Source organism: Pygocentrus nattereri, chromosome 23 (genome assembly GCF_015220715.1).
Source record: "Pygocentrus nattereri isolate fPygNat1 chromosome 23, fPygNat1.pri, whole genome shotgun sequence".
Lineage (NCBI taxonomy): Eukaryota > Metazoa > Chordata > Actinopteri > Characiformes > Serrasalmidae > Pygocentrus > Pygocentrus nattereri.
In genome coordinates, this window is record NC_051233.1 from 25,632,773 (window position 1) to 25,657,831 (window position 25,059).

General features: G+C 39.3%; 1 protein-coding gene across 1 annotated transcript; it reads right to left on the reverse strand.

Annotated features, from left to right (window-relative positions):
• Positions 1 to 4,735: 4,735 nt before the first annotated feature.
• hepacamb (hepatic and glial cell adhesion molecule b) lies at positions 4,736 to 18,647 on the reverse strand. The gene is made up of 7 exons (XM_017699836.2): positions 18,502 to 18,647; positions 14,507 to 14,848; positions 12,948 to 13,229; positions 11,061 to 11,157; positions 10,881 to 10,963; positions 9,106 to 9,176; positions 4,736 to 7,126 (listed from the first exon to the last, which is right to left on the reverse strand). The coding sequence occupies exons 1-7, from the start codon at positions 18,587 to 18,589 to the stop codon at positions 6,764 to 6,766; spliced, it is 1,326 nt and encodes a 441-aa protein (XP_017555325.1). The 5' UTR covers positions 18,590 to 18,647; the 3' UTR covers positions 4,736 to 6,763.
• Positions 18,648 to 25,059: the final 6,412 nt, after the last annotated feature.

The window sequence follows — 25,059 nt, forward strand, 5'->3', positions numbered from 1 at the left end:
CGCCACCAGCATCGCAACCACTAGCGCCCGCCCCCCTGATAATTCTATTGGCTGTTTGTGAAAATTGAGAAATCTCATTGGTCGTCTTTCCTGACACTCACACAAGGAGCGCCCTTTCCCCACGCCTTAGGTGCTCGTCCTCATTTTTTGTCCTAAGAGAAAGCGCAACCCGCCGCACGATAGTTCCCGTCTAATTTATCTCAATATAAACAAAGAAGAAAGAACAATCCTGATTTTATCTTGATTTATTTTTACCGGACTACGTTCCCACTATATATTTTATATTTTATGTTGTATTATATGCATATGCGTGCTCAACAGTTTGGAATCGCTTGTCACATTAAAATTCACTGTTATTGTATTCAGCTTTAATTTATGCAGTGTGGATTGTAAAGCTATAAGCAGCTTTAAAAAGGTGTTTTATTCAATATTTTGAATTATTACTAACTAATATATATTCATTATTTATTTTTAGTTATTCCCTAATGACTGCCTGAGATGGTTGCCACATTTTATATACAAAATATTCTGTATGTTTATTTTATTACAGCTTCATTCTCAATGCTCTACAGCTTGCTCTGTTATGAAGGAGTCATCTACAGCCCTGTTCATCAACCTGCACACATCTAAAACTGATTTCTGAATTTTTTACAGCATCACAAAAATGAGAAATATGGAAGAAATTATTTCATTTGCATTTATTTGCAACATTTTAAAAATGATTACTTGAAAAAGTGATCTTAAATCTTTGCTCTGTGATTCCAAACTTTGAGATTCTCTTGTGCTTTTAAAGGGCCTACATCATACAAAAGCAACATTCCCTTGTTTATTTATTTATTCACTGGAATAAAACAGTAACTATAACATGTAAACACTGTTGAAGGATCAAAACATGCCTTTCACTGTCCAGACCATACAGAACATACATTTGGAAGCTAAGCTGCACAAACAGCCCATTATGAATTTTTCATTCGCAAAAATGATAAAGAGTGTTTCAGCTTGGACTGTTTTTCGAAAGAAGGGCCATACGGGGCAGCCGATACAGTACAATGTAACAGAAACAGTAATAACAATTCTAAAGCATAGAGAGAGATTGGGCATTTTAAAATGAATTCTGACTGTTTTTTTTTCGTAAATAAACCCACACATATGTCATAAATGGGCCTCAGGTGAAAAGAAATAAAGGAATAACGCAGGACAGAAACACATACACAAATCCAGGGAGTGACAGCAGACAAGTTTGGATTCACTAGCCATTTAAGCAACCGTTGTTATTTTATATAGAGTAATAATAATATAGATTGATTTTTATTATCAATGCAGATTGTTAATTTATGCAGATTTAAACATTACAGACTATTTAACAAGAGTTTTTTAATTGAATTATTTCAAGAAGTTTGTGAACAAGTTATTAATTATAAACACACACACACACACATTTTCTATATATATCTGGATAATATATATATATATATATATATATATATATATATATATATATATATATGGATAATATATATATATCTGGATAATAAGATATGTATTATTTATATATATCAGAAATCTCCTGTTAAAAGAAATGTGACATTTTTCGGCTTTGTGAATACCCCGTGTAGGCCCATGAGCCTAAGAACTGTCTCTTTTTTAGGTGTTATAATCCCTTGTGATGACCCATCTCTGTTCCATTAGCTATTTGTGTTACTGTCTCCAGCTTATACATTTATGTATGGGCATGAATCAACACAAGGACCGTTCGCTCCCTGTACAATGCTTGCTCTCAGCGCCTGTGTCCACTCACAACAAGAGGCCTTCTGTCCCTTTGGTATGATTCAGCAAGCACATTCTCACAGAGACAGAACAGCATGAACTGTATTTCCCAGCAAAGTTACATAATGCTCAGTGTGCTGTGGGGAACAACACTGCAGATGACACTGTATGTTTGCAAAATCAAATCATTTATTTCCTTCCTATCTCTAGATATACAAACCCAATTTCAAAAGTCAGGACAGGTAAAATGTAAGTAAACATAGAAAGCTGTGATTTAAGCATGTACATTGACCTGTATTTAAATTGAAAACAATACAACGACAAGACATGTAATATTTTACCTTATTCCAAAAAAAAGTTGGGAAAGGGCCATTTAAGACTAAGGAATCTGTGAAATGTTCAAAAAAGCATCTTTAATATGTGATGCAATCATGCATGGACATAAAACGAACATCCGGGAATGGCAGAGTCCTTTATCAGTGAGGACGGGTTGAGGCTCGCCACTTTGCCAAAAATGCATCAGCAAAAAATCTAGCAGTTTAAGAATAAAGTTCATTAGCTACGGACTTTAGGTATCTCACCCTGAACAGTGCATAATATCATCAAAATATTCAGCAAATGCAGAAATATCTGTATGTAAGAACAAGGCTGAAAACCACAAATGAGTGCCTACAAAATTTGACCACTTACTTTATTAAACCAGGCATGTTTCTGTGATGATCTCACCACATGGGCTCAGGATTACATTGTCAATAAACACCATCCATCGCTGCCTCCACAAATGCAAAGATGTACGGTGTGCAGTAGAAGCCATTTGTCTACAATGTCCAGAAATGCTGCCTATTTCTTTGGTCTCAAGCTCATCTGAAATTGACTAATGCACAACAGAAACATGTTTCGTAGTCTGACAAGTCAATCTTTCAGATTATTTTTGAAACAATGGACATCATGTTCTCTGGGCCAAAGAAGAAAAAGCCAATCAAAATTGGGATGGTAAGCTCAAAAGCCGGGTAAGCTCGAAAGCCAGTGTCGCTCATGGTATGGGGGAGTAGTTGTAGATAACCTGCACATCAAGGCATCATTAACACGGTGAACACATTTTGGAGCAACTTATGTTGCCTTCTAGATGACGTCTTTTTCACGGATGTCCATGCTTATTTCAACATGACAACACCAAGCGACATGCTGCACAAGTTACAAACAGAGAGTGCAGGCGCTAGACTGGCCTGTAGTTCAGACCTGTCTTCCGCTGAAAATGTGTGTTTTACTAATCGCAAGTTACGATAACAAAGGCCTGTAAAGTTGCACAGCAGATGACTAAGTAAAATTTCCGCTTTCAAAACCGGATCAGTTGGTGTTTTCAGCCCACAAAATATTATTAAGTGCTGTTAAAAGGCCAGAACTGTTTTAGAACGTGTTGCAGGAATCAAATTTGGAATGACCGAATATTTTACAAAAAAAAGCTTACATGGTAAAACAAAATATATGTGTTTTTATACCATTTTCAATTCAATACATGTCAAACCGAATGTATGAATCACTGCTTTGTGCTTTTAAGAGCACTTCACATACTAGCCTTTTTGATTAGAGTAAACAGATAAAGAGAACAAACCATGTTGTGGGTCTGAAGGATTAAAGAAGACAGAATGCAATTAAAAGTCTATTTATCAAGCATCCAGTCAAAGCAGCCATTAAGTACAAGTGATATTTTTTTCAGCATATATTTTCCATTCAAATGGCCATAAACCCCTTTTTCACAGTAGTCATTAAATGCCATTTCTGCATATTTTCTCTTTAAGAACATTGGTAGAATATATTGTGTTGTAAATGTGTATAATATACAGCACAAAACCACGAGTGAAGTGAACCTTTGTCTTCATAGGTGAGCAACCAAGTGAATAAATATAAAAGTGTGTAATTATGTTTGAATGCCTTTTTTGGCTGCAGTTAAAGCTGCAGTTGTGCTGTTTTATCTTGGTACAGGTGCCTTTGTGGAGATGTATGAACTGTTTTTTACAGCAGGGGGTTCTCTTTCACCCTTCAACACAAAGTCACATTTACAGCATTTGGCAGACGCTCTTATCCAGAGCAACTTATAATTTGATCAATTTACACAGGTAGCTGAAGGTGGTGTTAGGAGTCTTGCCCAAGGACTCTTATTGGTATAGTGCAGGGTGCTTGTCCAGGCAGGGGATTGAACCCCAGTCTACAGCATAGAAGACAGAGGTGTTACCCACTACACTAACCAACCATCAAGCACATAATTTCACACACACAGAGCCAACAGTGTCCTACTCAGTCAGATAGCATGAAAAAAAAACTATTAATTTGATTGTTGAATGCTTGTTAAAAATAAAACAATTTCCATTCCACCACTGGAATGGCCACTAGGGGGCCTGCAGAAAAAGTTTGAGTAAAAGTCAGTCATTTTTCTTTAGCATATTTAACAGATGTGTAAGAACATCTGGAGTTGGTGACTGGATTTTGATTAAAGGGAAATCATTCAACACCTTATGGAAAATGGTCGATTCAGGAAAATCTCATTTTACACCAAGCACACTGGTGAGAAGATCTAGACATTCTTATTGAACAAAGAAGCTGTTGGTGTTTTCAGAACAATGGACTGACCACTGCAGAGTCCAGGCATTCCTAAATGTGCTGATTGTTTGGACTGTGAAAGGCAGAAAATGCAACCAACTTCTAAGACTGAACTTTGGAGGTGTGCAAAAATGATAAGCATGTATCTTGAAAAGAACTGAAGCTGTGATAAAGGTAAAGTGGAGACACTTTCATGTGTGGTGTGTCATTTTCATGTTTTTCATGTGTGTCATTTTCAAATGAATGTCTTGTATTAAAGGCCACGTGGACTGGAATAAGTAAATGATGGCCGGTCTTTGACTTTTGCCCAGTGTTGTATCATTTTGATGGTAAATGAATAATGAAAATAATTACCATTTGATGGTAAATATTAGATAAACACTGTGTACTTTATAGGAAAAGGAAAACACATTCTTATAAAAACTAATAATGTAACAAGATTTCCAAGCATTTTTTCATCATTTCTATTGGTCCATTCATAATGAAATGTGCACACAGTATAAAGACCTGCGTTTAAAGTAACAAAACAGGGAGTTACAAGGTTTTGATATAATAGTGACAATAAGAATAACCTAAAATAAAAGGTACATTAAACATAAACAGAAGTTTAGTTTTTTTCTATACAGTTCCTTATTCTCTTCTTTCAATATGTGAACAAGTAAGAAAGAAAATAAAGAAACTGGCATGCAAAGGACAAAGCTTCAAAAGTTTTTTGTATATTTACATATTTACATCACATTACTTATCCCATAAACAAGTACAGACCTTGGAATAAACTAATGTATGTCACCGAATGATCATAAATAAATGAGCTAATTGGCAGCTGTTCTAACACATACATGGTGTATTTACAAATTTACATCTGTCCCATAAACTCAACTTGCCATTGGCAAAGTGCACTAAAACAAAAGAAGTATTTCTCACAGCCTACAGTTCATTATATTGCAGCAATTCTTTATAGAGCCTATTATTTCAATATGTGTGAAAAAAATGAAAAGAAATAAAGACATTGATGTGCGACTCAAGTATTTTTTGTATTTCCATATTTACATCTGTCCTGTAAATGAGTACTGAACTTGTTGCTAGCTCATTTTTGTCATCGTAGTCTTAAATAAACGAGCTACTCAACAAATGAAAGGGCCCATATGCGGGATAACCAATTACTACATTTCCTTCACTTTTTGTCCCATACATCCATACAGACCTCATACAGACACTGCACTGCAAAAACGGCTTGGTTTAGATTCACTGTTTTTGTGATGCCACAAAAATCACTACATTTACATTTACATCTACCCATTGGTTCAACTTGCAGCAGTTTCGCTCCATCCATTCGTGTTGATGTTAGAAGGAGCGTTTCAGCCCAGTGTACTTTTTAAACAAGGCACAATACAAGGCTCCCAATCAGAACAGAGGTCATTTACATACACAAGCTTTAAAGGCACAGTAACAAAAACAGCCTGTTCAATTTGAACAGTCATGCAAATGAATTATGACTCTTGTTCATGTATAAACCCACATGAATGTCCTCACTGGATCTCAGGTTAAAAAAAATACATCTAAGAAAAACGTAGGACATGGACCCTTTAAAGACGCTGTTGTGCATCTGAATGAAAACCCTATTTTTATTTTGTGTATCTACCTATCTACATCTGTAAAGTACCGAACTTGCTGCCAGCTCATTTATGTCACTATGGTCTTGAATAAATGAACTAATGAGGAACAGTTTGTACAACTCTCAATATTTCAATATGTGGAAAACATGAATGGGTCCATATCATGGAAAAGCAATTGTCCTTCACTTTCTTGTGCTACAATGACCTACGTAATTTAATAACATCCATATGATCCACACATGGGCCCTCCATGGTAAAGATGGCCTGTTTTGAATGAGCTGCTTTTGTGATGTCACAAAAATCAACGATTTTATGCATACCTGTCTAATTAGCCTACAGCACTTCAGCTTTGTCTCATTGACGTTGAATCTGTTTCAGCCTGTACTACTTTTTGAACCAGACACAACACAAAGCAGCCAATTAGGATAGAGGGCATTTACATATACCTGTTTAACAAGTGCAGTATTAAAAACTACCCCTTTAATTCTGAGGAAGACAGAAAGGTCAGAAAAGGGTCATGTGCAAATTAATTATGACTCTTGTTGGTAAATAAATCCACACAAGCGTCCTAAGTGGATCTCAGGTAAGCAAATAACATATAAGAAAAATGTGGATATAGGCCGGTCGTGTAAATAAAGATACTGCTCTGCGTCTGAAGGAAAAATCAATTTGTGTCTTGTGTATTTACATATTTACATCTGTCCTGTAAACAAGTCATTAGTTCATATGAAGGCTCTGTATCCTTATGAGCCTCGGCGGAGGTGGTCGGGATCAGAGGTTGTTCAGGTTTTAGGCGAGCCGCTGCTGCTGCGCTCTGATTCGGGGGTGGGCGGCCGCCGGAGGCTGGGAGGCGAGGGTGCAGGTGGTCGTGGGGAGGGACGACCGTTGCTGCGACTACGAGGTGGGGAGGGGGTGCTGGGGCTGCGGCTGCGGCTGCGGCCCTGCCTGCGGTGGTAATGGTGTACAGGTGGAGAGTTGGTGGGGGTGCGGGGGTAGCGGCGTGAAGAACGGGATGGAGGGTCTGGAGAGCGGGATGGAGGGGGAGCCGTGGAGCTGCTGTAGCTTGGGGGGCTTACACTGCTGCCACCGCCGCCGTTGGAGGTGCATGTTTTGCATATTGAAGCTCGTTCTTCGTCAGGAGGGTCCTAAGGGCAGACAGGACCACATTCACTCCCACAGCAAACACAGTCCATCCTTTAGGCTATTTTCATACAGTTGCTGCTTATGAGGAACAGCACTTGCAGGCTGAAGTTTATTCAATCACACAAAAATATACAATATCAATATTATGTGGGCATATTGCGTGTTCCCCGGTCGATGTTGCTTTTCAATGTCTATCAGCAGTATCTGTGTGGTTATTACTCAACCCTTAGGACCTTCTAGGCCTTACAGAAGATGTAAGGATTTGTGTGAAATACAAAAAATATATATGTGTAATTAATATAGTCTTCATGCTTTTTGCATTTAAATTCTTCATGTATTGTAGTGCTACTCTTATTTCATGATTGAAGCTGCACTATATAAGTTTTTATGATTGAGAGACCTCTCTGGTGGAATGTGTAATTGCCAAATCATGTGGAAGAGCAATTTATAATATCAGTTGTGCTTTGTACCCTTACCCGAACAGTGCATTGAAGGAGTATTCAAAGAAATGAACTTGATTAAAATAGAATTGATTACTATTAGACCATTATACCATTATACACTAATATACCATTAAAAATGACCATTTCAGGTTTTACAGGCGACTCACAGCTGCTTTTGCACCATATTTTAGCATGTTTTTTTCCTGACTCAGCAAAGCTACTTCTTTCAAATTTAAAAACAACAAAAAGCTTATATAGTGCAGCTTGAATTTTGGCTGAAAAAAAAAAGTTAATTTCTCAAAACATTTGCATTTCTGGCAAAGAACCACAGCAGGATGTAAACAGCTTTTCGTATAGAATTGGTTCTACCTAGCCCAAATGCAGATGTTCAGCCAAGACATCTTTGGTGTTTCAATTTTGCTTCTTAGATTAGCGCTGAGATTAGCTGCAAGGCATTCAAGCTACACAGTGAACACAGTTTTGTTCATTTTTATAGTTCACAGTGAGACATACTGTGCACTAAACTACACTGTCAAGTCTGCAAGACCTTAAAGAAAACCTGGATGTGGATGGTGAAAAATCTAGAGGATGTATTTATCTGTTGACGTCTAGCATTAACAATGTTAGCCTCATAGCATCAGAATCAAAGTAAAGGTGCAAAATGTTGACACCAAAAAGTCTTGGCTGAACAACTAAATCTGGGGTACGTGGACAACGGTGCAAAGGTGATTTTTCATTAACCATTGGTGGAAAGTGAAAAAGAAAACACACCCACATAAAAATGCTTTGAATTGTAACATATGATGCTGTGTCTTGGCTCGGAAGTGGAAGTTGGAGCCCAGACTTATGTCATTATTGACCTCTGCATGCTTGAGCCACAAAGCGGGGAAAAAACAAAACCCTCCATGAAAGCAAGTATTATTAGCAACAAGCTAGCCAGGTACCATTCGTGATATGAATGATCATTTTAATTTTAACAGTGTATGTCTTCTCAAATCAGTGAACTTTATAGTTAATGTTATAGATGTAACTAACTTCTGCGTCTGTATGTTGGTGGACCTATGACAAATTCTACAATGATCTACATCTATAATCCCATTTAAAAGAGGAATTGTGGCTCTTTATTCCTTCTGAATAACATAAGCAGCCACGCTAAATTGACATCGTATGCAAAGTTTGACAACAGCCCAACATTCTGAGAAGGAATTCCCAGTTAAGGGGGCAGTTTCTTTGGTTTTCCTAGCCAGAGAATTAAAATTCCGAGCTACAAGCTTCAGTCAAATGCAGTGTAAAACCTGTAAAACAATATGTATTAGCATCCATACCAGATGCATAAATGTGAAGTGAAAGCTCCTTTGTGAGAAATATGGTCCTCTACAGTTACAGAGATGCTGGCTGAATCACTAGCTGAATCATAAGTAGCCACCAGCAGCATTGAGGTAATGTGCCACTTATCCACTCCACCGGCTATTTCTGGACATAAGTGTGTTAAACTGAGAGGTGTTGACTTAATGAGTTTCATGGTGATGTCACAGTACCTTTTCTTTCAGGATGTAAAGTGATACTGGATTTCTGCGCTCATGGTCGGTCATTATTGGGATGACATCATCTAAAAAACATAATTGCACATCAATATATCTCAGAACAGTCTCAGTTCTTTGTGGCATGGATTCCACAAGATGTTGGACACATTGCTTCGAATTCTGATCCAAGTTCACATGATGCATCATGCATTATGCCGTTCCTGCAGATTTTTCAATTGTACTTTCATGCTGGAAATCTCCCATTTTACTGCATCTCAAAGATATTCTGTTGGATTCAGCTCTGGTGTGTGGAAAGGCCACCAATTACAATTAACCAGTTTGAGACGACTTCAGTTTTGTGGCATATCAAGCTGGAGGTGACCATTAAAAGATGGGTAAATTGTGGCCATGATAGGATCCTTGATTGGTATTAATGAGCCCAAAGCTTGCCAAGAAAACATCCCCCAGACCATTACACCACCCCACCAGCCAGGTTCATGCTGTTGGCACCAAACCAGACCAGGCTATGTTTTTCCAGTCTTCAACTGTCCAGTTTTGGTGAGCCTGTGCCCACCAAAGCCTCAGTTTTCTGTTCTTGGCTGACGGAAATAAGAGCTGACATGGTCTTCTGCTGTTGAAGCCCATCTGCCTCTAGATTTTGTATTCAGAGATGATTTTCTGCTCATCATAGTTGCACGCAGTGGCTTTGTGAGTTACTGTAGCCTTTCTGTCAGCTCGAAACAGTCTGGCCGTTCTCAGCTGACCTCTCTCATCAGCTCTCATTCCGTCTGCAGAACTGCTGCTCACTGGATGTTTTTTCTTTATTGCATTCTGAATAAACTCAGACCAGCCCGTCTGGCATCAACAATCATGCCAGGGTCAAAACCACTGAGATCACATTTTCCCCCCATTATTAGTTTATTAGTCATTTGCACAACATATCAGGACATTTACAGATCGAAATGCTTGTGGTAAGGCTCAGGTAATGGTTGTAATGGTCAATATGAACATCACCTGAAGCTTCCAGCTCATTTCTGCATTATTTTATACACTGCCACACGGTTGGCTGATTAGACTGAGTAGGTGTACAGAAGTTCCTAAGAAAGTGCCTGGTGAGCATATTTTAAAACATCACATTTATTGTGCATTACGCCTGCATGACAGGGCAAAGTAATTGGACATCATCAATGATGGTCAAGTAGCTCTTAATTTACTTTAGTGAATTGAATTGAAAGTAAATGTAGACATGCTTTGGAACTTCAGCCTCAAATTGACTCGTTGCAGTAAAAAACCTGAGTTAAAATGACTGATAGTTAGCACAGAGCAGCTAAGTTGACTAAGTAACGCTCAAAAGCACAGCTGGGGCGTATGAAAGGGCTTAGTTGATCTCTACATGCAATTCTTATGAGACTGTCAAAATAAAAGTCACAGATTAATTACTGCATCTAATAATGAACTGTTTTACATGAGCATATTAAAATGAGAGTGTGCTCTCACTCTAACTGCACCCCCACTAGCTTTCATTCATTTGTTAGCATTACTGGCTAAAGCATTTGTTTACATTTACGGCATTTGGCTGACACTCTTATCCAGAGCGACTTACAATTTGATTGTTTTATACAGGTAGGCGAAGGTGGTGTTAGGATTCTTGCCCAAGGACTCTTATTAGTATAGTGTAGGGTGTTTACCCAGGCGGGGGATTGAACCCCAGTCTACAGCGTAGAAGGCAAAGGTGTTAACCACTACACTACACCAACCACAATCTTTAATCTCCAGTTCATCTCTGTTACCTTCTGGCTTGTCCTCATGTATTATGTGATGGCTTTGAGGGACAGATCTCACGACTTTTGTTTTGGTCCTCTGTCTTTTCTGCCTGCAATATAGAACATATTCAGAATAATATTCTTAATATTAAATTCAGTTCATGACAACGCCCTGTAGACAAGGCAAACAAAGCCATGATTTCTTACTTTTTTTTTGTTGGTTTCCAGCATGCACACACAGTTACCAGTGTGATTAGGAGGAATATGCCCCCTGTGGATAGGATGATGTAAAGGGAGCTTCTTCCTGGAAACACATTGCAAGGATCTCAGTGAAGTCCCCAGTCAGATTCATGCATCAACCAAAGTAACTTCAAATTTTTGTTGTTTGGCGTTCATGGTGCCTTAAATCCACTTTATATTATGGACGAATGTTAACTTTTTACTTTTCTAAACTTCTGAAGTCATGCGTCATGACTGTCTGTATTAGGAACTCTGCGTCTGAACCTGATTTCTTAATGACAAAAATGAATGGGATTTTTGAAAATTCCCTATTGCACCCTGTGGTAAACAAAAAGGTACCAAACCTGAAACATTTGGCCTTTGCACATTTTTCCAGTGAATGATGCTGGATCCTTTGAATCACAGGAATGTTAAGGAGACTAAATGAATGATGCTGTGCATGAAAGTAAGTCTACTATTGAACTTCACCACAATTATATACTGACACCAGTCACTCCTAATGTGCTCTACTACTGCCAAAGCAAATGAACTATCAGTTCTGCTTTACTTGGTGTATGTTTTTGATGTCAATCTTATGGTGTCAAATCAATGTGCAGCAGTGTCAGCTTGCATATAGCAAAATTCATAATTTGGCTCCTTAATGACCTTGTTATTCAGATGGCTTTGAAGAAAAAATGAATCGAAGACAAAACAAATGGAGTTTGGAATCATTTTGTTAACCACAGATCCTGGTGGAGCCAACTTTCAAAAATACCTATCATTTTTACTGTCGAGAAATCCAATATGTACATGGCATTAAGTACAGAATGATGCACAACTTCAGTGATCTATTGCATTTGTTGCTTTGTTTAAGTTTGTCAGAGAGCCTGTTTAGCTGTTTCACCTTCAAACAGGTTTTTTAATTACGTATGAAGTGACTAGTATGATTACAAGAGGAATACATCCAGGTCTCGAGGGTCGCCGTGGCAGAAAGTCTATGATGTGACCTATATATTGATGCATACTATTTTCACAATATAGTTGACCTTTGGAGTTTACACTACAGACTTCTTATCTGTATAGTATAAATGATTATCAACACATTTGTCAAAAAAATGCCATAGCAGATCACAAATTGCATGGAAGTCACACTAAGTAAGAAAGTAAAGTATTTTCGATAAACAGATAAATATGTGCCCTGCGATGGACTGGCGACCTGTCCAGGGTGTATCCTGCCTTCTGCCTGATGACCACTGGGATAGGCTCCAGCACCCCCCCGCGACCCTGACAGAGAAGCGGCTTAGAAAATGGATGGATGGATGGATGGATGGATAAATATGTGTGGTCTGTTACCTCAGCCAAAGTAATAGGCTAGTCTTTTTAGTCAACAACTGACTGAAGTTATGATCAGGTAAATTTGGTGTGTCCCGTAAGATGTAAAACCAAGTTCACCACATGCATTCATTTTGTCAAAATAGGACCCTCAAGCTCCTTATGGGGACCCCAAGGACCCACAGTACCTCTTTAATTCAATCCCTGAATAAATCACAGTGTTGAAAATCAATCTGGATGAATTGCTCTTGTTGCTAATGATGGTCAACATGTACTATACGATGGGTATCAGATTGTATTCTGTGAATATAAAGGTAACTAAAGGTTGTCTTGGAAGGTTGGCACTTTTGGGGTTGTGATGAAAAATGAAATGCATCTCAGGATACGTGTGTAGACTCCCTTAAATCAAACTGAGGGTTAAAGTAGCTTCCTTCGACCCTTTTGAGAATTGGAATGCATTTCAAGATGGCGGTAAGGATTTCCCTCTCAGGAAGTGTAGGAGTCTCTTTCTTTTCTGAAATCATGCAGTGTTGTTCAACTTACTATAAACTGTGAGTTTGAGAGGGAGGCTCCTTATACTGCTAATAGGGTTCTCCACCAGGCAGTTGTAGACGTCATCATCCACCATTAGAACTCGCATAATAGTCAGGACCTTTTGGTCAGGAGAGAGCAGCAGGCGAGTGTCGTTTGTTAGTGGCTTGCCTCCTTTCGTCCAGCCGTAAGTGGTCTTGGTGCCCGAATCATGAGAGCAGTTCAGAGTGAAGTGCTCGGTCAGTTCCAGGACAGCAGAAGTGACTACGTCTATGTAGGGTCTGGATATTGGCTCTGGGGAAAAGTGAAAGGGAAAGTTTTGGCAGGGTCTGTGAAGTTGTAGCATATATTAAATGAAAACACAGAAAAAAGTACTGCTGGTTTACTCGTTAGCAGATTAATGCAGTACAGTAAAAACCCAGAGACCACCCTTCATCTATTCAATTTACAGTCAAAATAGCCATCAGGTACAAGTTGTTTGTTCAAAGGTCAAAGGAAAACAGAAGTTTCCTGAAGTAGAGTTTCAAAAATGATTAAAAGATACTAAGAAATGGGAGCCCTAACAAACACTTGCAAGACCTGGTAGACTGTGAGAAGACAACTCAACACCATGAATCTGAAAGGACGTGTAGCTGCCAAGAAGCCCTAATGAAAAAAAAGAAATAGATGGAGGCATGGAAAAATATCCTTGCAAATTTCTTCAAAAAACTGAAAGCAACACTGCTGAAATGAATGAAAACTGTAATAAAGCATATTTTCTGTAACGTGACAGTAGTGTATGCAAATGAACTCTGTTTTGATTGGCTGCCCTGTATTATACCTCATTCAAAAAGCAGCCTGGGCTGGAACACTCCTTACAGCATCAACATGATGGGGCGGAGCTGTAGGTTCAATAGGCAGCTCTATGGAAATGCACAGATTTTATGGCATCACAAACACAATGAATTCAAACCAACTTTTAAGACTGAACTTCGGAGGTGTGGAAAAATATCCCTGCAAATTACTTAGAAAAAAAAAAGCTCATAAAAGAAAACGGAAACTGGAATAAAAGGCAAAGTGTGTGAAGTACACACTAAAATGGAAAAAATTATATTCTATTTAGTTGTTGAGGCTTCTGTATAATTTTCGGTTAAATAAATGTTTTCAGGTTTTTTTTCCTGATGCTGAAAGATAAATAACATGTATATAATGGCTGTTTTGATGATAAATGAAATAGATGAAGGGTCTTTGACTTTTACACAGAACTATATTATCTTCAAAGAGATTACAATGCACTGTATGAAATACAATTAAGTTCAAGGACTTCACTCAAGATGCTATAATCCTAATTTTGCGCAAGTAGGGAATGGTTAGCATATGCAAATGAGGTTGTGATAACTGGTCCCTCTGCTTCCCTTGATTGTTTAACAACTTCAGGATTACTTGTGCAAGTAAGAGCAATCTAATCGGAGGCTTCTAAGCCTCATTCATCAATATCCATGTTAGGATCTTGGGGGAAACTATTAGTATAACCAAGCCGCAGTGTTACAGATGAGCAGAGTTATCCTTTTTGACAAGACATAAAATCCTACCATCCACAGTGAGGTCAATGCTGCCTTCTCCTGTGAAGGTATCATCAGTGATGGAGATCTCCACCTCATATGTTCCCTCATCGGAGAGCTTTAGGTTATGGAGCAGGAGTGTGCCATTCTCGAACACCAAGATGCGGTCTCGGTACTCTGGTCGCAGGTTACCGATGATCTCTGTGCCGATGGACTGAACCACAGTGACTGGTTTGTCTCTCTTCAGCTGCCATTTGATGACCGGTGGGTCCAGACTAGTGCTGGAGTATCGGACAGAGAGCAGGGCTTCCCCACCCACTGTTCCTCGGATCAGAGTCCCAAAAGTAGTGATGTTCACCCCTTTAACAAACCCTATACAAAAGACACAGTTAACTGTAGTGTGTTTTCAGTTGCTAATTAATTCTGATGCTATTTGTCAAATGCTTGGCAAAGGTTTAAAGGATCAGAGACCTCTTCAACAAAAGTGGTAAGGAGGCAAAGAACAGATCTGAAGGTGTTTCTACCATCGAACCTTTTCATTTACCCCTCTCATCTACCTCCCACACTGTGTGAAGACAGTACTTAACTTCTCTGTTTTAATAAGCATGCTGCTGACTCTGTCAAAGCCTCTCCTTGTCTACGCACAGGCTCAGCTGCAACCTTGGGCACTGCCACACTTATTAAGCCACAACAACGCTCGTGAGTTTGAACTGCGAGAGGCGGCCACAACGTTACCTTCAACATGAACTACATGTACATTCTAGTGTGCTACAGTGTAGAGAAATGGAAACAAAGGGGCTTCAAAACAAAGAGAACTGTCTGCTAAACATGTGGTACAACAGCATGTACGGTTAAGAGTGGGAAGAAATCTGTATAATACTAAATTGAGGGTTATATTCATAAATTTAAATGAAGAACAAGACAGAAATACAATAAAATATGGCTTAACTGTCTGGATGTGGTTCTAATTGCCTTCAGTCCAACACTCCTGGCCTGCTACACCACTGCAGCAGAACTAAACTGGGGAAATGAATGACATAGGCTCTATGTACGCAGGTGGCGCTGTAGACCCCAGGGTCCCAAGTTAAGTGCTGGCATCTTAAAGAAAGTAAGATTCTTATTCACTGTACTGGTTGAACAAACAAATGAACATACAGATGGACAACAGACTTAGACAGCACAGTTATACACGCTAGGTTAGCTTTCACTTGGTTGTTAGCTTTCTCTGGCCTTGTGCCTCAGCCTTGTGATTGTTGAGGGTAGTGCTTACGCATGAGGAACCGAAGATTACTGCCTAGTTTACACTGAAAGTGGACAATTTTGGCAAATACATTGGCCATTAAGTCTACACTGGGACATTATTTACAGGGCATATTTTGTGCATGTATGTTGTGTATCCACATACAACATTAACCGACTGGATTTGGGTTCTCTTTAAAAAGAGAACAGTCACAGTTGGTTATTATTTAATGTGGGAAGGTGCTGTGTCATGCCAGAGGTTTGGACACAATGTGGTCTTTATTGTCAAAGCCATTTCAGAGAACAAAAAAATGAGGAAAAACCGGACCATTTACATCACTGGTCCTGTATCAAACAGAGAGAGGGCTCAGCTCCCAAGAAACACCATGGCGGTATCACTTGGTTTGTCCACTCCCGTACATGATTTTAATCCCTTCAGATGCACTAACTATACACTCCCATCAGCTAGGTCATCATGTTTACAATCACAAGCAACACAACTGGCAGCCTGAACACTAAGCTGAAACAATGCAATGGAATTCTGGGAGATCTAGGTTCTAGAACAGTTTTTGTTCTGTATGTTTATTTAGAGTGCTGGAACATGGATCAAGACCTTGACAGCATGATTGGTCCCCCTTAATCATTAGAGGCTATTGAGGACCCCTACACTGACATTCCATAAACATCACAAATGCTTTGTGATGAACTGCAAAATGGGGACACCATCAAAACTATGTGCACAGTCCAAGTTCTGTGGAACACACTACGATTAAATGAAACAGAAGTTTCAAAACAAGGCAATTTGGCCGCTAACCACTTGGCAACAACAGCCTGTGCTGTCGAGACAAGGAGACCTTGGGACAAGCCCCCTTTCCTGAATTTGCCAAGTGAGTGAACTGTAAGGACTCTGAAGGTAATGAGAAACTTTACGCTGGTAATCTCTAAACATCATAACAGGGTTTAGTGTAGTAGACAAGGCCAGAGACATTGCCTCTTTTTCCTGTTGAAAGAACTTTTTGCGAGCCAGTGTGGAGGCTGCCCATCTCCCTGGCAACCACTCTTGGCGCGAGAGAGGACGATCTGGGATGTGGAGACAAAAGCTTGGATTGTTTGGCCTGGTTTCCTCCCTGGCCGCCCATGAAAAGCAGCCTCAGAGCGGAGCACAATCGGGGCGGCTGGAGGAACAGAAGCGCACAGGGGCTCCACTGATTCCACTAATGACAACACGGGACAACAATCCAACACAAACAGCTTCGGAAGCGGGCGCGGCATGGCATTTAGCAGGGGTCCGACCATGGACTACAAACTGTCACTGCTGTCTTAAGCAGGAATATGAAGTGCACTGTGAGAGCTGCTCTCTCTTCAGGCTTCTGTGGCATCGTCTCAGTGCTCAACTGTCCTCTGGTCATGTCTTGTTTACACAAAGCAAGGGCAACTCTGACTCCCCTCCAATGGTTAATTACAAAGGGGCAATTGAATGTTCACAAAATGGATTCTAGGTTCTTGTGGCTACAACGGGAACAGTCATAAAACAAGATAATAAATCTATTTGGCAAATTACATTTCTTTTGAAAAGCAAATTCATTTGAGCCTCATTCCTTTGAGCCTTATTCATCTTGTTTACAGATACTTACATTTAGATCTTTTTTAGATTAGCAAATAAGGCAATATAAGTAGATGGGTTGATTTACCACTGTCTTACAACTTGAAAGCCACAGAAATGAGCTTAAAATAAGATTAGACCACAAAATATGGTGCAATTCTATTCCTTAATAAACCAACAAAACGTATGAAAATTCTTATTTTTGATTTTTTTTTAAGTGACTTTTTTAAAATAGAAAAAATGGCAAATCACAATAGCAACAGAGGCTGAAGCATTATTTTTATGTAAAACAATATTTTAAATGCTTGTTTTTCATCTTAAATTGGAAAACTGCATTAAAGTGATGGTGATGCATTTAGATTATTTAAAATATATAAAGTCAGTGGTGTTATGCATACTTAAAATGTCATGAGAAAGGTCTTTTTAAGGTACTTCTTGTATTATTTTTTCAAAGGAAGATAGACTAATGGAAAGAAGCTGGTAAAATCTCTTTTCATATTTCTCCAAAGTTTGGCTAAAATACTGACAGTTTCATATGTCGCAGAAAGATTGTGTCAATGGTGTTACTGATAAATCATCAAGAGATTTTAAAACTGAAATCAAGTAATGTCCTACACACGTGATATTGAAACTAAGGTGGCAGTGCATTATATTTTGGAAAAGCTCAGATTTTGGTGATTTTGTCAGTCGTGTTACAGTCAGCGGTGTTTATTGACATTGTTCAGTAGAATAGCCTTCATTTTACACTTGAATTACATATCAACATTCAAATTCCATTTGCCACCACAACAGTACAATGACCCAGCTATTTCACATCCTACCAGGCCATTCTTTCTATAGCTAAATGGAAATCCAAGGAATATCCAATCACTCCACCAGTGTCAATGGTGTGACCATCTCTGTCAACCCTTAAAAAGGCCAGAGTTTTATTACACACTTCTATAACCTAAGAATAGCTTAATCAGCTTGCATTAAGTCCCTGTAGTTACTAAATAATAAGCCTTAGTATGTAATAAGACTGGAATTTTAAGGGGTTAAAGTATCTTCACCAAAATAACGTGAGAGGCTGGGAAAAGACTAAACTCACTAACGCTTTGTGCAACTTCTCACAATTCCAACTTCATAACTTCTGACTAAAATGTCTTGTTCTTGGCAGGAAAAAGGTGAGCTTTGCGCCTCTTACCTGATTGGAAAAGGAAGAGGAGGCAGCAGAGGTGCGGTAGAGCAGGAGAGGCTAGCGTCCTGGAACGAGCCTTCCTCCCTGCCTTCATCTTGGGTCTAACGCTCGCACTCTCCCCAAACAATTAGCATGATTTGTCCACTCTGAGCACGTCCCCCAAGCGAGAGCCCTGCCATTCCTCCTTAGGCTGGGCTATGCCAGGGCTTCACACGCCCACCCACCCATCCTCCCACATACCCTCATTGATGGAATGTGTGACTCATTGTATGTTTGTGTGCTGTGTGATTTAACACACACACACACTATAAATCAATCACATATGATGTGTGTGAATCACTGTACTGTACGTTTGTGTGCGCTTCTTTGTGCAAGGAAGGGGCAGTTGACCAGTAGTACTGACCATGGTCCATCAGAGGATTGGATAGTGTCAACAAATGGATTCAGTCTCAAAAACAAAAGCATGCCGTCCAGTGAATCAAATTAGATGGAAAACCTTCTGCCGGACAAACTGATTTAAAACGCCCCCAATCGTGAAAAGACTAATTTTCAAAAGTTTTGGGAAGCCCTTATGTAGAAATTCACCAAAACATGTCATTGTTTTTGTGATGTCACAAAACCAACATATTTACATACATCCAGCTATTCAGGTACAGCAGTTTTTTCTAAGGAAGCCAATTCCAGCAAGGTAGAGGAGAAAAAATGGCCACTTTTGGAAAATGACTTACTTATGCTTTTAAGCTCTTAAATATCCACTTTGACTCAGAAAGGGCTGCTAATTAGCTGCTTAGTTGGATCAGGTGTGTTGGGGCAGAGAAACTGCACGAAACTGTGCAGGGCAGGGGCACTCCAGGTATCTTGAAATAATTATTTCTTTAAATATTGACTAAGTAACTCTAAATAATGACTTTGGTATAAATATTGATTTATCAACTCTAAATAATGACATTTTCTTTAAATAATGACTTAGTAACTCTAATAATGAGTTACTTTCAAAGTAGTAAAACTCTAAATAATAACAATTTTTAAAAAAATATTGACTTAGTAACTCTAAGTGACCTATTTTCTTAAAATACCGACTTAGTAACACCAAATAATGACTTATACTCTTGAAATTTGGGGCAGTCGTGGGCTGGAGGTTAGGGATCTGGCCCTGTGACCGGAAGGTTGCCGGTTCAATCCCCAGGGCCGACAGTCCATGATTGAGGTGTCCTTGAGCAAGACACCTAACCCCCAACTGCTCCCCGGGCACCATGGATAGGGCTGCCCACCGCTCCGGGCAAGTGAGCTCACTGCCCCCTAGTGTGTGTGTTCACTAGTGTGTATGTGGTGTTTCACTTCATGGATGGGGTAAATGTGGAGGTGGGATTAGAAAAGTATCACTTAAATTTTGACTTACTGTCTCAAAATAATGACTTTTTCCAAATAACGACATACTTTCTCAAAATATTGACTTAGTAATTCTACGTAATGACTTCTGTTCAAAATATTGATTTGTGTCTTAAAATAATATATTAATAATACGTTGATATAATGAGAATTAACTAAGCCATTATTTTACACAGTAGGTCATCATTTCAACATAGTAACACAATATTTTGAGAAAATAGTTATTCATTTTAAGACGATGAGTCAATATTTTGAGATACTAAGTCAAAAAGTTTGACATACTGTAAGAAATGGAGAAGGAGAAAATGGATGTTTTTCATGAGAAAATGAATGTTTCCCCTACATGATGGGAATGAGCTTTCATATTAGCCGTTTTCACTGTTTTGAAATGAACGCATTTCATGTAGAAAGTAAACATAGCACTTTAACGTTTCATATAGTATTCAAAAACATCTCTGAACATCTCTGAAGACTCCCCTCCGCCCGAAAAAGTTTTGTTGATTTTCTAAGTGAAAATAAGCTGAAACATCCTCTACACAGAACACACTGCACATAGTAATGCATAATTTGCATTTATTTACTGAAGTTAACATATTGGACCAAACAAAAACGTAAAATATAATGTGCCATAAATATTGCACAAGCTGCATTTCATGCTCCCCCCACCTCAATATGTACGATTCAGCAAAAAGACAAACAAATTGCATTAAAATGTGCAGATGTGTGTACTCTGTAGAGGATCTGTTAAATTATTTACATTAAGAAAATGAACAAAACCTGTCATTTGACCAAGGGCGCCTAAACTTTTGCATTTGACTGTACCTTTAACCTCCCTGTCTGAACGACTGTAAACTAAGCTGCAAAAACAACTTTTCTCAGTGCACTGCTGCTTAGCTCTGCCCACTCATGCTGAGGGTATAAAGAGTATTTCAGTCTGGACTGAATTTGAAAGAAGCAGAATAGAGGACAGCCAATCAGAACAGAGGGTATTTATATACATCAGTCTTAAAGGCACAGTAACAAAGAGAGCCTGTTTAATTCTAAGGATTGAAGTGAATTCATGTAGACACGAATGACCAGGTAGATTTGAATTATGACTGCTTCCAATATATAAACCCATCTGAAAGTCATAAGTGGACCACAGGGGAAAAAATTTACAAGAAAAATGTAGGATATGGGATTTTACAAAATAAAGGTACTAAGCATGAGCATACACAGTAATAAAGCACAGTAATACAGGCACAACAGAGTGAAACAGATACTTTGGTTCCAACTAAAGAGGCTTAATAGCATGACATGAATTCCAAGGATACCACCAGCAGAAGTGCCTCCTTTCAGCCTTCATCCAGCTCTTCTCCAGCCCACTCATCCTATGTAAACAGTCCAATTTAGCAGACAATGCAGACAACGCCCGTTGGGCAGCACTTGAACCGTGGTTACTGTTGAGGACACTTGCTGCTGTTTCAGGAACCCCCCACTAGGCCATCATTCACAGCTTCAGCGGGAGGGGGAGATAAGCCAGGCCAAAAGAGGGGCCTGGGAAGATGATGTGTTTTAGTTCTGATCCCGATTCATCCTTCCTACCACCAAACCAATCCAAGATAGATGGCAAAACTGGTCTGAAAACAGCTTTTTATGACACTTTCTGCCCCCGTTGGTTGTTGTGACAAGGCCTGAATGGACTAATAGAATTTATTGCCGGCAGAATTCATTTGGAATGAAAGCCCAGTCATGCAAAAGAGGACGAAAGGGCCTGAACTTCCAAAAGAATCCAAACAACTCTCAACTTGGTTTGGAATTATTCACAAGGCTCTGGGCACCATGTATAAATACACTGTACATTAGTTGTGAAGGTTAATATTGCTCAAAAAGCCAGATGGAGACTAAAAAGAGTTTGCTTTTGGGTTCCTTTGGGCCTGAGTTACCCTCGTTCAACCTCTTACCAGGCCCATATCATAGAAAACTTCTTTTTTAAAAATAAAAGAGTTTAAAAGTTGTATTTTCTTTAAATAATGACTTAGTAACTCTAATAATACGTTATTTTTAAAAGATAGACTAAGTATAGAGCAAATAATGACTTATTCTCTTGAAATTATGACTTAGCATCTCAAAATGATGACTTATTTTCTCAAGATATTGACTCAGTAACTACATAATTATGTTTTCTGAAATATTGATTTGTGTCTTGAAATAATATATTAACAATATGTTGATATAATGAGAATTTCAAGAAAGTAAATCTTTTTTTTTCAGGATAATTAGACCATCCATCCATCCATCCATCCATCCATCCATCCATCATCTTCCGCTTCTCCGGGGTTCGGGTCGCGGGGGCAGCATCCTGAGCAACGAAGCCCAGACCTCCCTTTCACCAGCCACTTCCACTAGCTCCCTGGGAGGGATTCCGAGGCGCTCCCAGGCCAGCTGGGCGATACAGTCACGCCAGCGTGTCCTGGGTCTTCCCCGGGGTCTCCTCCCCGGTGGACTTGCCTGTGACACCTCCCAAGGGAGGCGTCCAGGAGGCATCCTAACAAGATGCCCGAACCACCTCAACTGGCTCCTCTCGACGTGAAGAAGCAGCGGCTCTACTCCGAGTCCCTCCCGGATGACCGAACTTCTCATCATTACTTAATTATTACGTAACTTAGCCATTATTTTAAACCGTAGTAGTCATCAATTCAACATACTAAGACAATATTTTGAGAAAATAGTCATTTAATTCAAGGCGATGAGTCAACATTTTCAGATACGAAGTCAAAACTCTGACATACTGTGAGAAACAGAGAAGGAGAAAATGAGTGTGGTTTTTTTCTCCTCTACTTGGTGGGAATGGACTTCCATATTAGCCGTTTTCACAGTTTTTAAATGATGTGTTTAATGTAGCAAGTAAACAATGTTTTAATGGTACATAATGTATGCAAAAACACCCCCAAAAACTCCAGAAAAATGATAAAAAAATATTTTTAAATTCATTTTTAGAGTCTATGTTTGTTATATGTATTTCTGCCTTAAAGGCCCAGTAAGAAAAACCAGCTTGCTCAGTTCTGAGTGATAAGGTTGGAAAATGATCATGTAAGAATGAATTAGAGCTGTTTTGATAATATCCAATGTAATGAATGTCACAAATACATCACACGGGCCTTTTAAGACCTTTTGTAATCAAACCCACTTTTATCAACAAGGCCTAAAGAGTGGTCAGAATCAACCCTTCCACCTCCCGCAGTCTTTCATGTTCTTGAAACAGCTCCTCTATTTTTGCACACAGAGAGAGAACGAGCAGCTGAGAGTGTGCTGTGTTTGTGGCAGAACTCCTGGGAGTGAACTGTCCCTTTAACTTCTGTCATCCATCCGCTGAAGCTGTCAGCTGAACACAGACTCAGCCTCCAGAGAATAACTGAGAATGCCACTTTTGTGGGCTTCATCTATTTATTGATGCAGTTATAAGGAAAAAAGGCCAGTGCCTGTTTGCGATGAGCTCCACCGCAGCTTGTTGTGAGTTGAAGATAAAAGCCCGGCATGTTTAATGTTCTCATGTTGCGTGATCCTGCGATTTTAAAGGGGATATGCGTCCTACACTGCCCCCTTCTGGGCTTTAGCTGTGGTCAAATGGCTTCTCAAGTGGACGGGTGTTGTTCAATAGGCAGACAAACTGTCATGGTCAAGCTCAGACACTAGAGACCACAAAAACAAAGGCAATGATATGCTTTAACCACAAACCACAAAGCTTGTTGTCTTGTAAAAGCCAAAGAAGCTGGAAAACAGTTGAATTCTTCTTCTTCCATGCTGTCGTAGCAGTCTGTGTAATGAATGGCTCAAGAGGGCTCAAATTCTATTAAATGAATTCTATGAATTTGGCCTGCCGATAGAAATGCGTAGTACAGTCCACATATACAGACATTTTATTGCTTTTTTGTTATTCCTCTGGCCCCACCACCAGGTCAGAGAACTCCAAGTTAAACAAGAACAAACAAAAAAACAGCAATGACAGCTGGAAAATTGGTAACACCTCAAACCAAGGGTACATGATCTGCCAGTAATTAAGGCATTAACTAATGAATAACTAATCAGAAAGTAATGAGCCATATATTAACAACCACAAGACTAAATTACTAACGCATGGACTAATGAATGAAGATGCCTAAATTTAATAGGAATTCATGTGTTAATTAATGTTCGTTGTCACAAGCTCCCCCTCAGACACAGCGCTCTGGATTATTAGTCAGCTGTGTTTTTCTGTAGCTCCATCCTCTCATCATCTTGACCTTCTTCATCATGCTGTAAGCATTTGCCTGTTTCTATCTGTCAGGTCTTAAGTTTATTGCTTTTGACTTCTTATGTTACCTCGTCTGTTTCTACCCACCGAGTGACTGTTCAATATCAATAAAAGCTTACACTGACATCATTTAGCAACGAGTCCTCATTTGTGACAGTTGCCATAGTTTTAATTCATCATGTTAATAATACGACATGTTTTATCTCCTATATTGATACACAGAGCCTCATGAGGGACTGGTTTACCCTGCAGTTACCACTGAGCTCAGAAATGAGCTCATTGTTGATAGGGAAAGTGCAGAGCCTTTCTCCTGGGGTCATAAGCATCCTTAAATGTATGCACACTTTTGTGCTTTCCCACATCTAGTACTCATGATTGAACTCAACCGCTAATTTACAGGCTCCTGTTGTGCTGGTTGAGGCGTGACAGAGCGAGAAAAATACAACACTATGCAGAGTCAATCCTCAATTCACTATGAAGAGAACATTACTGATAACTCATGATGAATTCATAATGTTTGTGCCCCTAAAGTGACCAACCAGTCACACTTTATTACATTACATTACATTTACATTACATTTATGGCATTTTGGCAGACGCTCTTACCCAGAGCCACTTACAATTTGATGATTTTACACAGGTAGGCGAAGGCAGTGTTAGGAGTCTTGCCCAAGTACTCTCATTGGTATAGTGTAGGGGGCTTACCAGGTGAGGACTGAACCCCAGTCTACAGAGTAGAAGGCAGAGGCGTTGCCCACTACACTAACCAACCATATTCAACCACATACCTACTTCAGTACAATTTAGCACACAACTATTATATTTGTATCCATGCACATTGCAAACAATTGCTGTAAGAACAAAACACTGTATTGCTGAAAAGACAACTTTATAGGAGAAGA

Coding starts and splice junctions, on each gene's coding strand:
- hepacamb (XM_017699836.2), bottom strand. CDS start 18,589: ATGAAGGCAGGGAGGAAGGCTCGTTCCAGGACGCTAGCCTCTCCTGCT. Junction 14,849..18,501: donor CCTCTTCCTTTTCCAATCAG/GTAAGAGGCGCA, acceptor TCTTTTGTATAG/GGTTTGTTAAAGGGGTGAAC. Junction 13,230..14,506: donor CATTGACCTCACTGTGGATG/GTAGGATTTTAT, acceptor ACTTTTCCCCAG/AGCCAATATCCAGACCCTAC.